The 15087-nt window shown below is 37.4% G+C and overlaps 2 protein-coding genes across 2 annotated transcripts; one reads left to right on the top strand and one right to left on the bottom strand.

Moving 5' to 3' along the window:
* The first annotated feature begins 1696 nt into the window (after positions 1 to 1696).
* LOC114720080 (ABC transporter G family member 15) lies at positions 1697 to 6828 on the top strand. Its single transcript, XM_028905687.1, has 9 exons — positions 1697 to 1880; positions 4168 to 4247; positions 4381 to 4842; positions 4929 to 5051; positions 5136 to 5261; positions 5420 to 5704; positions 5795 to 6067; positions 6159 to 6266; positions 6359 to 6828. The coding sequence occupies exons 1-9, from the start codon at positions 1697 to 1699 to the stop codon at positions 6686 to 6688; spliced, it is 1971 nt and encodes a 656-aa protein (XP_028761520.1). The 3' UTR covers positions 6689 to 6828.
* Positions 6829 to 7991: 1163 nt separating this feature from the next.
* Positions 7992 to 12417, bottom strand: LOC114720087 (NADPH-dependent thioredoxin reductase 3-like). Its single transcript, XM_028905693.1, has 10 exons — positions 12158 to 12417; positions 11150 to 11357; positions 10948 to 11053; positions 10414 to 10679; positions 9954 to 10233; positions 9599 to 9706; positions 9403 to 9489; positions 9151 to 9255; positions 8674 to 8804; positions 7992 to 8387 (listed from the first exon to the last, which is right to left on the bottom strand). Exons 1-10 carry the CDS (start codon positions 12378 to 12380, stop codon positions 8327 to 8329), a joined length of 1575 nt encoding a protein of 524 aa, XP_028761526.1. The 5' UTR covers positions 12381 to 12417; the 3' UTR covers positions 7992 to 8326.
* Positions 12418 to 15087: the final 2670 nt, after the last annotated feature.

Below are 15087 nucleotides of genomic sequence, written 5' to 3' on the forward strand. Positions count from 1 at the left end.
GTGGAGAGACTCTTTACCTACCGTTAAATTTGCCCCCTCCTAATTCCATAAAACTAGGACACTAATTTAAATCCAAATGTTATTTTCATTTTCGTAAATAAAGATATGATTTTGATTACTCCCTTCTATCCAATGGCCTCTAGAAACACAACTTAATTCAAAATATAAGTTAGTAGTAACCGATAATTACTTGTCAATTTTATCCTTATAATTAAAGCTTAAATGAAACTCATTATACCCCCCTCACAACTGGATACAGTTGAAAAAAGTTCTCAATTTAAAACCTATTTAGTAAATTAACTATTGTTTTTGGCATGAATTAATTAGTTAAGATGATTATATTCTGAAACGGTATATTATTCTCATCCACTTGTCACAGCGGTCCTAAATAGCACGTAGTATTTGAAGTACTCCATATTAAGAAGATTTTTTTTTCCTCTACTAGCTTTAAGGTTGTATCCAAACAAAAAAAACTTTAAGGAAAAGGGTTTCACAAGCCATAACGTAAGATGTAATAGGCAGTAGCAGGGAACAGGTTGTATGCTGATAAAATTTCTCTTGATCCAACTCCTAACTAACGTTCCAGTTGTTTATTATTTTCAAAGAAAGAGGCGTTCAGTTTGATCATCCCATCTATTGTCCGCGAGAGAGCCTGGGGGAATCAAAAATCGGATTTCAGGGGGTGTTTGGCAAAATCAAAACCACGGTTTCAGAATCACTTTTCCGCAAAATGAGATAACCTCCTCCACATATTTACTTCGTAATCCATAAAAGTACTTCTGAAACCATAGTTTGGCTTCTGAATATAATGTATTTACACCAGTTCTAAAACGTATCTAACTTTTAATTTCTAATTTATGTTTGGCTAGCAGTTTGTGTCCAGAAGAATTATAATTTTTTAATTCTTAACATAAAACACATTTAACTAATTTAATTAAATTAAGAAAATAAAATAATATAATTAAAGATAACAAAACTATTGGGGCGGGAGTGAAATCGTTAGGGGGGCTGCTGGTGAGGTGAGTGAGAGCGAAATCCTTATTTGTGGGGGGAGGGAACAAAAAGAAAATTACGGCCCACCGCCAAATGTGAGCGGCGCCGTTATTTGGGGGTTAGGTATTGCCAATAAAGGCGCTTTATTACCAAACAGGAGAGGCCAAGATCTGTGAAGCAAGGTTTTTCCCCCTGGCAACTCAAACACGTTATATTTTCTATAAAAATCTTGAACTCGCGACGTTGAAAAGATTTTAAGAGAAATGTTTGATGTCATCTAGATTATACGAACCCGATTATGGTAAAAAAAAAGGTTGGGATATAAAAACGTGGATAAGATTTCTTCTGTCTACAGGAAATGTAAGGTAATCTCGCATGGTTAGTTTTTATTTCTCTAAAACAGTGTTTGGTTTTTCAGAAAAATACTTTTAAAAAATATTTTTATATAAGTCGAGTCAAAACTCTTTTTACATATTTATTTTGTATATCTTAAAATTATTTTTAAAATCGTGATTTGGTTTCCATCCATATATTTTATGAATAAAAATTAAAAAAAACAATGAGGAAATATATTAAATAAAAGAGAGGAGTGGGGGTAGAATGGGCAGATGGCTACACATGCATGCATGTATAAATGAGAGAGCCTGGCATACAATAAAGAGGGTGTCAGTGGCAGTGGCAGAAAAGGGCGAGAATAAGGAGGATGAAGGAGGAAACGATTAGAAGGGCGGGGGGAGGAGTGGTCTGGGAAGAGTTGACGGCGGAGGCGGAGCAGACCAAGAAGAAGCTGCTGAATAAGGCCACTGGTTATGCACTGCCAGGAAGGCTCATGGCCCTCATGGGTCCCTCCGGCTCCGGCAAAACCACCCTCCTCCGCTCCCTCTCAGGTATCGCTCTCTCCTTTTCATCTCTAGCTTTACACACATATTCTCCTGCATCCTCATATACAAGCCTCGTTTCTACTGTGCATTTCTGTTATACTCAGTTTCCATCCTACGCGCACACAGCTTACAGGATGAAAACACAGCACTCTCTTTTCTTTTTTCTTCGGAAAGAGAGCTTTTGTAGCATATGTTGTGAGTGACTTAAGTTTAACTTCCACCAGTAGCAAGTTTATAACAAAGGGCTCAACATCCAAGTCTTGCATATAGAATACACATATACGTATATATAAACCAAACACTCATCGAAAACATAATTAATTTCATGTGGATATATTAGTGTTTTTGTTTGTGTGTAAATATATGTGTTACTCATAATTTAATTATTTTCTTAAGATATACTACTTTCTAGGATTTTATAATTAGAATCAAAGATAATATATTCAATCTACTTTCTGCTTTGAGCATGGTTTACATTACCGATGTTAGCGGACAAGACACGACAGTGACATATGAAATAAATTATTTAAAATGATAGGGGTTTTGTTTTTTTATAAAGCTTATAATATCTAAATTATTTAATACTACCTCCAGTTCCAAATATAAGAGCTAATTGACTAATCTGAATAAATTAAAAAAACTAGTTAAGTTAGTTATTTGTAATAAATATGTATTATTTTTTTTAAAGAGTTAAGGTGCACCCAGCACCCCTAAGTATTTTGCCAGGTGCACCCAGTGGCCTAAAGTAATTTATGGTGCAATTTTACCCTCAAAGTAATTAAAATGGTGCACCGGTATCCCATGCTAACAGATCTGTTAGTTTGACCGTTAAATTGATAAGTCAGCACAAGTTTGACTAGAAAATTTGACGTGGCATGTTTGATAAGCAGGTGATGTGGAAATTTTTTCGGGGTTAAGGTGCATCCAGCACCCCCAAGTATTTTTTCAGGTGCACCCAGTGGCCTAAAGTAATTTATGGTGCAATTTTGCCCTCAAAGTAATTAATTCCATTGTTTTGTCTGAATATTACTCCTCTGGTCTTATTTATAAGGCACTTCCAGCATGTTTCACATAGACCAAAGAAAACCCTAAATTTCATTAACTCTCATTTAAATTTTAATAACTTTCCAACTTTATCCCTATTTAATATACATTATACCTCTTATAAACAAAGTTAATACAATAATAAATGAGGGGTAAATTTGTACATCCATACAAAAAATTTCTCTCAGTGCCTTATAAATAGGACCAAAAAATATCTTTTCTCTCTACACTATAAATAGGACTAGAGGAGTATCTCTGAAAAAATTTCTTACTCTGAAAAAAATTCCAAGAGCCAAAGAGAGCATTTACTGAACAGAAAAAACAAAGCAGTGGCAGACGAAAAAAATTCCACATCACCTGCTTATTAGACATGCTGGGTCAGATTATTTTGGTCAAACCTGTGCTGACTCATCAATTTCATAGTCAAAGTAAGAGATCTATTAGCATAGGATACCGGTGCATCATTTTAATTACTTTGAGGGCAAAATTGCACAATAAATTACTTTAGGTCACTGGGTGCACCTGGAAAAATACTTGGGGGTGATGGATGCACCTTAATCCCAAAAAAATTTCACATCACCTGCTTATTAGACATGCCACGTCAGATTTTCTGGTCAAACTTGTGCTGACTCATCAATTTAACGATCAAACTAACAGATCTGTTAGCATGGGATACCGGTGCACCATTTTAATTACTTTGAGGGTAAAATTGCATCATAAATTACTTTAGGTCACTGGGTGCACCTGATAAAATACTTGGGGGTGCTGGGTGCACTTTAACCCTTTTTTAAAATATCTTTACTTTCAAATGTATTGGCCAGAATTATTATTATAAAAAAATTATCTTAAAAAAACATACAAATATAAAAAATAAAATAGATTGAAATTTTATATTTAAAATCAAAATAAAAATTAAATAAAATTTTATATTAAAAATTCAAGACAATGATATATTTTAACCACGCAACAAGCTCTAACACGACAAGTTTCGAGACCCAAGGCATGAAGCCGCAGTCCCCCCCCCCCGGGAATAGTGTGCGGGCGCTGCGCCATCCAGACACCCGAAGGATGCTTTGGCCGGCCAAAAAAAAAAAAAAAGACCCGAAGGATGCTGTTGCAGGGTCCCGGGGTGGCGCCAACCCAACCGCGTTTTGGAGCCGCATCGCTCCGAATAGTTCAACATCGTCATTCTGTAATTTGTTGTTTCTATTTTTTTTTAATGAAAAAAAAAGTTCCACGTTTTGTACAGGAAGGCTGGCTGGGAACGTTGTAGTGACCGGCAACGTTCTAATCGGCGGGAAGAAGAAATGCTTCAAATGCAGAGAAGTGGTAAGATAACCCGTCTGCTGCTAAACCCTCTTTCTCACCCCATTCACTGCTATTTACGGCATTGTTAAAGGTCGATCCTCCCTGCAAATTGGGATTGTTTTGATAGTTTCTTTTTGTTTTCAATATTATACAGTCTTATGTGGATACAGAAGAACTGTTCTTGGGGACTTTGACGGTGAGAGAAACCTTAGCATACTCTGCAAATCTGAGGCTTCCTTCGAGAATGACACGAGAGGAGATAAGCAAGGTGGTGGAAGAAACCATAATCCAACTGGGTCTAGAAGAATGTGCAGACAGTAAGCTTGGGAACTGGCATTTACGTGGTATCAGCAGTGGCGAAAAGAAGAGACTCAGCATTGGCCTTGAGATTTTGACACAACCCCACGTCTTGCTTCTGGATGAACCCACAAGTGGGCTTGACAGTGCCTCTGCTTTCTACGTGATTCAAACCCTGTGCAGTATAGCTAATGATGGAAAGGTAGTTGTCTGTTCCATTCATCAGCTGAGCAGTGAACTCTTTAACCTTTTTGACGATCTTCTCTTGCTATCGAGCGGAGAAACTGTTTATTTTGGGAAAGCAAAGATGGCTTTGAAGGTAAGCAATTTGGGAAAACCAAATGTTTCAACGATTTTTTTTTTTTTTGGGGGAAATTCAGAGTTCTAACTGTGTCCTGGGAACAGTTCTTCACTGATGCAGGGTTCCCCTGTCCAGTTAGAAGGAATCCTTCAGATCATTTCCTTCTCTGTGTTAATTTGGACTTTGACGCCATTGATGCAGTTACGATGAGTTCTGAAGCAAGTATTGTTAGTCAAAGCTTGTTGTTTGCATCTTTGTTGAAAAAAAAAAATCTTGCTTCTGATTCTGAATGTGAATTTCATGGTTGACAGCCTACGTCATCAAATCCTGCAACAGGCAAGAAAACAGAAGAGATTAGGGCGACACTCATCGAGAGTTACAAAAATTCAGAGCAGATGATCAACGCAAGAAGGAGAATTCAATGTTTGAAATCCAGTGTATGAATTACTCAACATTGTCTATCATGTAGTTTACCTTCATACTGCTTCGTGCACAGTAACTATGAGAATGCACTCTAGTTGCCTTTTCTTTTGTTTTTTGTTTTTGGTTGGTCATTTTGATGCTCCTGATTGATTAAGAGGTGTTAAAATTGCAGGGAGACCAAGTAATCGAGTCCAATGTCAGTGGCAGTATCAGCTGTTGGAAGCAGCTCTACACATTGACCCATCGATCATTCTTAAATATGTCAAGGGACGTAGGCTACTATTGGCTGAGGATCTTTTTCTATTCACTGGCAGCCACTGGTATTGGTCTCTTCTTTTTTCATCTTGGTACTGACAAGGACTCAATCTTGGCGAGAGGAAAGTGTGTATCATTCATTTATGGGTTCATAATTTGTCTGTCATTTGGAGGATTGCCACTTTTCATTGAAGAATTGAAGGTATAAAGAACTGAAATCTCTTTTTCTGCGGAAGCTACTGAATCTCTTGTTACACCCTACTAATGCATTTCTAACCCCAACCGAAATCAGGTGTTCTACGGTGAGAGGTCCAAAGGGCATTACGGAGAAGCTGTGTTTGTACTATCAAACATCCTATCGTCTTTCCCTTTCCTACTTGTAACATCGGTCTTCTTTGTCACAATCACATACTCCATGGTGAAACTTCATCTGGATTTAGCTCAATGTGTTTTCTTTTTCCTCAACTTATTTGTGTGCCTATCTGTCATTGAGTGCTGCCTCATGGTAGTAGCCTCACTGGTGCCTAATGTCCTGATGGGCATAGGAGCAGCAACTGGAGTGATTGTAAGCAAACATAACTCAATGTCTCTATCACCAAAACAAATTTTCTTTTCCGGAAACTGACGAACAGTTTAACTGATGGCGGTGACTGCAGCTTTTCATGATTATGTGTTCTCCAATGTTCAGACCGCTACCTGACCTTCCTAAGTTCTTTTGGCGCTACCCCATGTCCTACTTGAGCTTTGCTACTTGGGCAGTGCAGGTACAAAATTCAGTGTTGGAAATATGTTACGAGATCCATCATTTTTTTCGAAGTATATTGATGAACTGAAATCATATTGTTATGATCTGCAGGGGCAACTCAAGAATGACATGCTGGGGCTTGAATTTGATCCTCTGATTCCTGGTAACCCCAAGGTTAAGGGAGAACAAGTTCTGAAAGTGATATTTGGGGTTTCATTAAATCATGGCAAGTGGTGGGACATAATAGCATTAGTTACCCTCTTAGTAGCTCACCGATTTATCCTTTTCTTGGTACTTCGATATAACAAGAGACGGATATCACCCTTGCGGTGGTTTTATGCCAAGGCAAGTCCACACTATGGTGAAAGATTTTCATTGAGCAACAAGCAACTTCGTGTCGCTTTCAAGAAACAGCAAGCTGTTCCATTACCTGCTGAATAGGGTATTATATGTCTTCAAGATATGCAATATAACTATATTATCATTATGGCCGATTTCTTCCTTTACCCCAATACAGGGAAAAGGACATAGTAAAATATTTGAATATATGCCCATATTTTGGATTGTTTCGTTGTGTTATCTATATCATTTATGTGGTCCTTGGGTATGCATTTAAGTCTGCAATAACTATGAGTCAGGTATAGTGTACGATATCCAACTACCCTGCCGTTTGGGGTTATATTTTGTTGGAAAAGGGAGCCCAGAAATGGAATAATCAGACTTGGAAACTGGGGGTCGGTGCCCATATGCTTATTTGATTAAATCCAAGTGTGTTCTGAGAGAATTGGTTGATTCAAACATGTCCTCTTATGTCCGTAGATAGCCAGGAATGTTAGATGCCAGAACAAAAACACAGATTTAAAACATATCTGAATTTAGTTCAATTGATAGCAGTTTGCCCGTGGGATGGCTATACCGTGGGCCTCGTTTGGTTACAATTCTTTGTGTCTTTGCTTTATATGATATTACTTTTTGGCCAGATATAATGGTATTGATTTTTCTCATAAATATTAATAATTAATAATTATTTTTTATTTTAAAAATAAATGCAATAAATATTTCTCATCTTTTTTCTGTTTTTGGTGATAACATTCCTCATCTTTAAAATTATTATTTTTTGCTTATTAAGCGAGTCTCTAATTAATTACATGCATACTAACCTCTACATGATTTATTGCACATAATCAAAACGCAACTTATCAAGCTTCAACATGAAGAGACCTACCCATACCGACACCGTGCCATAATCAACAAATAATACTCATCCTACAAAGTATATACAAGAGAAGAGCTGGCTCCTTTCAATCTTAGCAACATATAAATAGGTCGGGATTGGGTCAGAGAATATATTGGACATTGATTGAAGTGAAGTTGCAGGCTGGAGCAGATAAGGATGATACAACAGTGATGACACCAGAAAGTATGCCTTCCCTTGTAGTTCAGACTAATTATTAGACATTTGAGCCAATAGCAAGATCACAGTTCAATCAGAGAAACTGACATCACCCAGAGACTGATTCTGTGATCCCATTAACCGATTTTCTCTGATTTTAACTTCAAAACCAGGCCTTTAGTTTTATGCGCAATTTCACTTAATAGGTCATATAATGCTATATCAACCGAGCAGGCCTGGGGATTGAGATTGGAGAGGCATAATTAATGAAGGAAAGGGAAAACTTGGCATAAGCGTTGAACAAATGCTAGATGAAAGGATCACAGAGTTTGATAGCACAAACATAGCAAATTTAAATTTGGACAGAAATTTACTCGAGAAGAAAATGGTAATATCATAAACTAGGGTTCTTGCTTGAATACAAGTCCATCCAATCGCCACAATGCTGTCACTGAGATCATAATTGAGACTTGTACAATTCCAGTTAAAATGCATTGAACAGTCAAAAACCTGTGATGAAGTATTCGAAGCTCTACATGTACAGTCTATGAAGTTCCTCATCAGTTCAAGGAATAGTTGTCAAAATTGACAGTACGTTCCACTTGACCAATTTGGAAAACAAAAATGAATCACGAAATGAGGGCACGAATCTATCGACCCTTTTCCTCTCTTCAATGCCTGAACTATTATTTATTTGCTTCGATGAATTCTCTGTACTCCCTCTTCATTTTCACTCCTGGTACAGTCCTGCAATATCAGTACACAAGCATCAGCATGCAAGTATAAAAAATCATAGCAACAATCGCCTCTCAGTCTATAATGCTATCGATGGCAATCATCAGCTTTAGAATTAGAGTTCGCAATCAAAAAGAGGATCACTGCAAATGGATACAACACAAGACAGTCGACCAGCATCAAAGTAGCAATTTAAGGATTGAAGAGACCACCAATGATTATGACTATAATGACTACGATGACAATGAAGATGATGAGGAGAAAAATAAGGACGGAAGACAGATAATAAATAACTTACTTAAGCATCTCCTTGTTTTTGAAAAACTGCACACATGGTGTTCCCATGATACCGGCTGCTTCTGCTACTTCTGGATCTTCCTCTATATCAATTTCAACGAAATGTATATTCTGATCAAATTCGTCAATAACCTGCCATGGGAGAGTTGAGAGAAGAAATCCAAACATTTTTTACTCTCAATGTATAATTGAAAACAGACTACCAGTGTTATAAAACCATGGGCAACATTGAACCAGGATAAGTAGTAGTTTATGGTAAATGTGATTTATTGATTCCCCATTAAGTTCATAAAATATTAATTTCATGCTTTCTGATAGCAAGATTATGTCATTTGTGCTTGTTCCTAGCATGAAAAGAACGACAGCAGAATCATGTCACATAAATTTAATGATCACAAAGTGAAAAGAACATGGCAAGTACCATTCTATATATTCAAGGAAAGTGAAATAGCTTTTATTTGCCTTTTTTAACACATACCTTACTGAGAATTGGTTTCAAAGTCCTACAAGGACCACATGTTGGCGATGTATATATTACGCATATAAGCCTCGGACTTTCATGGTACAATTTCCGCAGAGCATACTACAAAAAGGATATATAACAAAGGAAGAAAACACATTATAATTCAAACCCAAAACTAAACGATAAAAGCCAGTTCTTTCTTTGGATGCATAATAAAAGCCAGATATCAATCCCATTAGCCTAAGAACGTGGCAAGGAAACACTTACCTGCCCTTTATGATTTGTAAGTGTGATATCAAAACCCTCTTGAACATCCCTCTCTGTGAGTTCCTTCCTAACCTCTTCAGTTGCAGGCTGTTATGAGTAAATAGAAAGACTGAGAAAATTATTGGAACATACTGAAATACCATGAATCCAGAGGACAATAAGCTCATATAAATCGGGGTCTATTGAAATCAAGTACCTGATGGAACTCCACAAGAAGATCATTGCTAACAAGATATCTCTCGGCTGATAAAGCAGCAATGCACCCAGAACCAGCAGCTGTTATTGCTTGCCTCCATTCATGATCCTAAAAGACGAATTTTAAGAGAACCTACAGCAATTACTACATACAACTTATTTTTTAAACATGGTAACATCAACCGAATAGATTTAGACAATTTACTTTCTGGAAAGTTATATTCTCAGTACCAAGAATATTATCTCATAACTACTGGATCTGGTCCTGCATAAGTTTTATTTTTGTTTTTCAACTGTGTAGAACTAATACAAGTCTGCTGCAAAAATACAACGGAGGAAGATATTCAACAGGTTACCTGTACATCTCCAGCCGCAAATACACCTTCAACTGAAGTTTTTGCAGTACCCTCTTTAACCAAGATATAGCCAGAGTGGTCAAGCGCAACTTGCCCTTCCACTAGTTGGCTGTTCGGTGAATGACCAATGCCATAAAATAGCCCCTTTGCCTCAAGCACAGACTCCTCCCTAGTATCCACATTTCGAATTAAAATTCCGGACATCTGACCTTTTGCATTGCTCACGACATCTAGAGTCTCCGTATTGAAATGCACAGTGACATTGGGATTGGTGAACACTCTGAAACATTCGCGATAATCAACCTGTTAAACAAACATTCAGGGAGTTGAAAACTCACGTGCAAATTGTTTATTAGTATATAATTTACCTTCATCAAGGAATCCAAACAGAAGGCTCCATATAAAAACACAGACTACCAAGTAATTAAAGTTGGAAAATGTTCATTAAATTCAGACCCACCTATCTTGCATAGCTCTGGAAGCCTTTAGTTGGGCCTTCCGCACAAGTAAGTGAACATGACGAGCATATTTAGTCAAGTATATTGCTTCCTCAGTAGCTGTATCTCCCCCTCCTATAACAGCAAGGACCTGACCCTTAAAGAGAGGGGAGGCTCCATCACAGATTGCGCAGGCACTAATTCCTCTACTCCAGAATTCATCCTCTCGGGGTAGCCTAAGTCTCTTTGCTGTAGCTCCAGTAGCAAAAATGACAGTATGGCACTTGACCTGAAATAAAATGTTAATAAAAAATTCTGATAATTTTATGACTACTTTTCTTCCAAAGAGAAGAGATATGATTGAAAAAACTTCCTCACCACACTCGTGCAACATTCAAATGTTTTAACTCCAAAAATTAATACACACATACATAATCAGATTTAATTGAGCAGCTAGATTCGAAGATACGGATAAGTTTTAGAAGAAGCGAGAATATTAATTTATGCAATCATGTGACTTTAAATCAACTTGGGGCTGATGAACATGTCAGTATCACCTTACGTTCACTGCTTTGGACCGTGAAAGGTCTATTTTTAACGTCAACAGCTTCAACGTCTTCTTGGAACAATTCTGCTCCCCATCGTTCAGCTTGCCGTCGCATCCTGCATAGGCAGGCAGGAAATGTGTAAATTACAAGGCCTTCACGTCAATTAATAACAACACAATTATACTATATCTTATTTTTTCTGTTCTACTACTTGTCCATCAGATCGGGACCAGTTATCCCATCTGGAAATCCTGGAAAGTTCTCCACTTCAGTGGTGGTCATCAACTGCCCCCCAGGTACGCCACCTACTTGATAACCTTCAAACACTACAGGTTTTAAATTGGCACGAGCCGCATATATTGCCGCTGTGTATCCTGCAGGACCTGAACCTATAACGACTACATTCTCGACATCGTGTCCTGTGGAAAGGAAAAAACGTATTAAGATTTAAGACCAATAACAATCAATGCGTTATTATGGCTGATTTTCATTTGACAAGCCAGTATTGCGTTATCATCACTCATCAGAAACATCTATATCTGAATAAGCAGGACTTCATAAACACCTAGGTAGTGTCCTTAAAGCAGGTTCTGCTAGAAGGTCAAACTTCGGCCTAAAAACGCTAGACTAATCAAATAAGCAGAGCGAAAGACATATAAATATAAATACAGCTGCCCAAAAGTGCCTTTCTTCTAGCGTAATCGATCGGATAAAGAGGAACTACAAAAAAGTCGCGGCATTGGTTCAATCATCGTCCATGCGTTACGCAACGAGGACATGATTAACGTTCTAATTCTTCGGTCCAATTTGGCATCAGCTGTATACACTCTCAACAAATAAACTTAGCAAATATGAAGTTTTCTCAACGGACATCGCCAATGGGGGTTTAGTTTCCGAGTTACCGAAATTAAGGGGTACCCGAAAACAGGCGGACTATGAACAGCTGTCTCGTTTTTTCCATTCTGCTTTCGGGGACTGAATATAGCGTCAGCACTAATACTCTGCAAAAGAACTGGACTTTGAAGCTAAGAATTTGCCATAAACATGCATGTTATCTTTTTATTATCTCCGAAACGTGATTACACAATAAAGGAAACATAAAAGAGGCTGTCCACTCACTAACGTTCAATTCCAAGGATTCAAGCATCAGACGCAAACGGAAAAAAGAAAAAAGAGCAATGAGAAAGTGTGAGAGTGCTTGTGCAGGCATGTGAGTAACCTGGGGAGCTTGGCGCGTCGGCGGATGAGGCTCGGAGTCTGAGGAGGGAAGGACGAGTTCGGAGTGAGTCGAGGCGCCGAGTGGGGGAAGACAAAGACGAGCATGAGTTGAAGAAGACGACGGGGTGCGGTTGATGGAGGGAGGTGGAGGAGATTGTGGCCATTGAGACTCGGTGGATAGGGAGGCCGAGTCCCACTCCGATGCCTATCTTCGCAGCAGCCATTGAAGTTTAAGACCATACAATGAGAGAAGAGTAGTTAAAGCGCCATCTGCTGAAATTGGTCCGTTTTTCTTTATATCGTACGTGCTTGTGGAACACGCGCTGCCCCTGTTTTATAATTTTATGAATTTATTAAATAATGTTTTTTGTAATTAAAATGTAAAACTTAATGGCAGGTGAATTTAACTTGCTATTAATTTCATTAATAAATTATGACATAAAAATAATTAAAATTTTGGAATTGTATTGGAACAAGCTCAAAATTTCAAAGTGGAAATTTTCAAATAAATGGAGTATTAAAAAAAAATATGCGTACACATTTCTTGTGTTAGTTAAAATTAATATTCATCAGTTAATAGTATAGAACATAAATTTTGTACCCAGCCCCGTTGTTCATGGAGTATGTATATTGTACGTGGAAATGTTCTTATTTCAAAAGAATAAAACATAATTACTGATTTGCATGTGCTTTTGAAAAACATAAACAGTTTGAATGTTTATCTTAAAACTTTGTATATCTGAATAATGGCGTTTCTTGAATTTTTGTTTTAAAGGTGGTTTTTTTTTAATTTTATATTTAAGCTTTTTTTTTGTATCAAGAATATATTAACATGGACAGATGCAAGTGGTTTTTTTTCTGGTCATGCTCGTTTGCAAATCCAAGTAAGAGATACTCCGATGCCATATTTTATACTCCTCCGGTCTTTATTATAAGACCCAATTTGACTTTTTATTTGGTCCTAATTATAAGACCCAATCCATTTTCTCTTTTATATTTATGTATTTTTTTCCAAGATAATCCTTCTAATAATGATAGTTTTAGCCAATATACTTAATTAGCAAGGATATTTTAGGAATAACAACACTTATTTATTATAAATAACCAACTTAACTTACTTCCTTAATCTCCTCAAATAAGTCAATTGGGTCTTATAATTAGGACCGGAGGAGTAGTTCTTTAATGGAGAAAAGATGATCAAGGCATCCAACAAAATTTGTTTAGTGATTTTAAAGATAATTTTGATGTTTAAGATTCAATGATTAACAAAGGGACAATCAACTCGGTTCCATTGGCATTATCATCATGCTTGCAGAGCTGAGCAGATACAATCGAGCTGAATAATTAACTAAATGATTGATAATTTACTTGCGGACACATTCTATCCCGAGAATTGATTTGTAGTGAGCAGTGACATTTGATCTCATATGACATTAGTGTCGTCACTAGTTCTTTATTCATATTTAAAACATGGCATATATACACATACATTGGCCAGAGATATATGGCATTTTTTCCTACATAAAGAAAATTTAGATGAGTTGAATGCTTTGATTCATCAGGGTTAGAATATACCTCTAGACTCAGAGAATACTTACCGAGGTACTTACAGATTGCACATCAATAAGGTTCTTATATTTGTAGCGAGATTCAAACTCACTACTTTGTGAATTGTAAGCTGACTTTTTAACAACCCAATCACCTATTATTGACAAATATGACATATTTGTCCCTGGTTAAATATGCATGGGCCATCTGGGGACTCACAGTTTGCTGCTTAGTGAATGAATCATAATAGGGACTTACATTGGTGAGCCATGGCGGAGGTAACGGTTGCAATTTGGGCCAAACTGGAGAAGGCAGACGGCCCATACTAGCCCGTGTAAAACATAGCCCCACTCAAAAATAATCCCCTTCGCCAACAGATGTCGGCACAGATGGTCAGTGGAGCAGACTTGTATCCCACAAGGACGCAAGTTCGGCTCCTCATGCTGTCGTGAGGACTCTATTGGTAGGCGATCTCGTAAGTCCCTTGTAAGTGCTCTCTAGGCTCTCGGGCCGTGAACTAGCCTTGGTGGGTTGACCGGTACCGAACCCACCTAAACCTTTTGTTACCGAAAAAAAAAATCTCCTTCGGTAACCATCTGCCCCACAATAATTTGAACGGCACATTCTTTTCGCATGAAGATGACTTATTTCAAAATTTTATTTGAAAATATTCCTCAATTTTATAGAATAATAATATAAAAAGAAACCACTCACCCGCGTTTGACAACATAATCTACTAATGAAAAGACTCTTCCCCGTCAAGCACGCTTTGAAGAAATCAAGGGAAAACAATTTCATTCCCTAACAGTGAAACTTCGTGATTGACCCAGAAATACAGCCAAACAATTAAATAATTGAGTTTGTGTGTGTGTGTGTTTTTTTTGGGGCATAAAGTGTCAAATGGAAGGCCATGCCCGGAGAGAAACGAAATGATACGAAATTAGAAATAGTAATATGAAATGAAAAAAACGTGGAGTTTGCATTAGTTACGGTTCTGAATTTGCAGTTTGAAAGGACGCTACATGAGGGAAACGAAGACACGCAGTTTTTCAATGTAACGAAGGGAAGGTGGTTGTTGAGGCGTACTCGTTAAGGTTGAAGACCTCAAAAAAGAGAGAAAGAAGGGAAGGTTTTAAAATCTCAAGCAGTCAAGAAAGTTGAGCGGGCCAACCAAATTCAGTAGCTTCTTAAATTTGTCCAAGTCCCCTGACTATATGGATAAAGGCAAACTCAGTTTTTTGAGTTTGTCTCGGAAACGTTCGAGAGGGGAAAAAAAATTACTCTTCCGCCTTAAATATAAAATACATTTTATCATATAAATTACACTACGGAATAGGTGTTGCATTCAAAACTGAAAAGAGTAATGAAAATGTATGTATCAAA

The sequence above is a fragment of the Neltuma alba genome, unplaced genomic scaffold (genome assembly GCF_004799145.2).
Source record: "Neltuma alba isolate B1F8T4 unplaced genomic scaffold, ASM479914v2 tig00011963_pilon, whole genome shotgun sequence".
NCBI lineage: Eukaryota > Viridiplantae > Streptophyta > Magnoliopsida > Fabales > Fabaceae > Neltuma > Neltuma alba.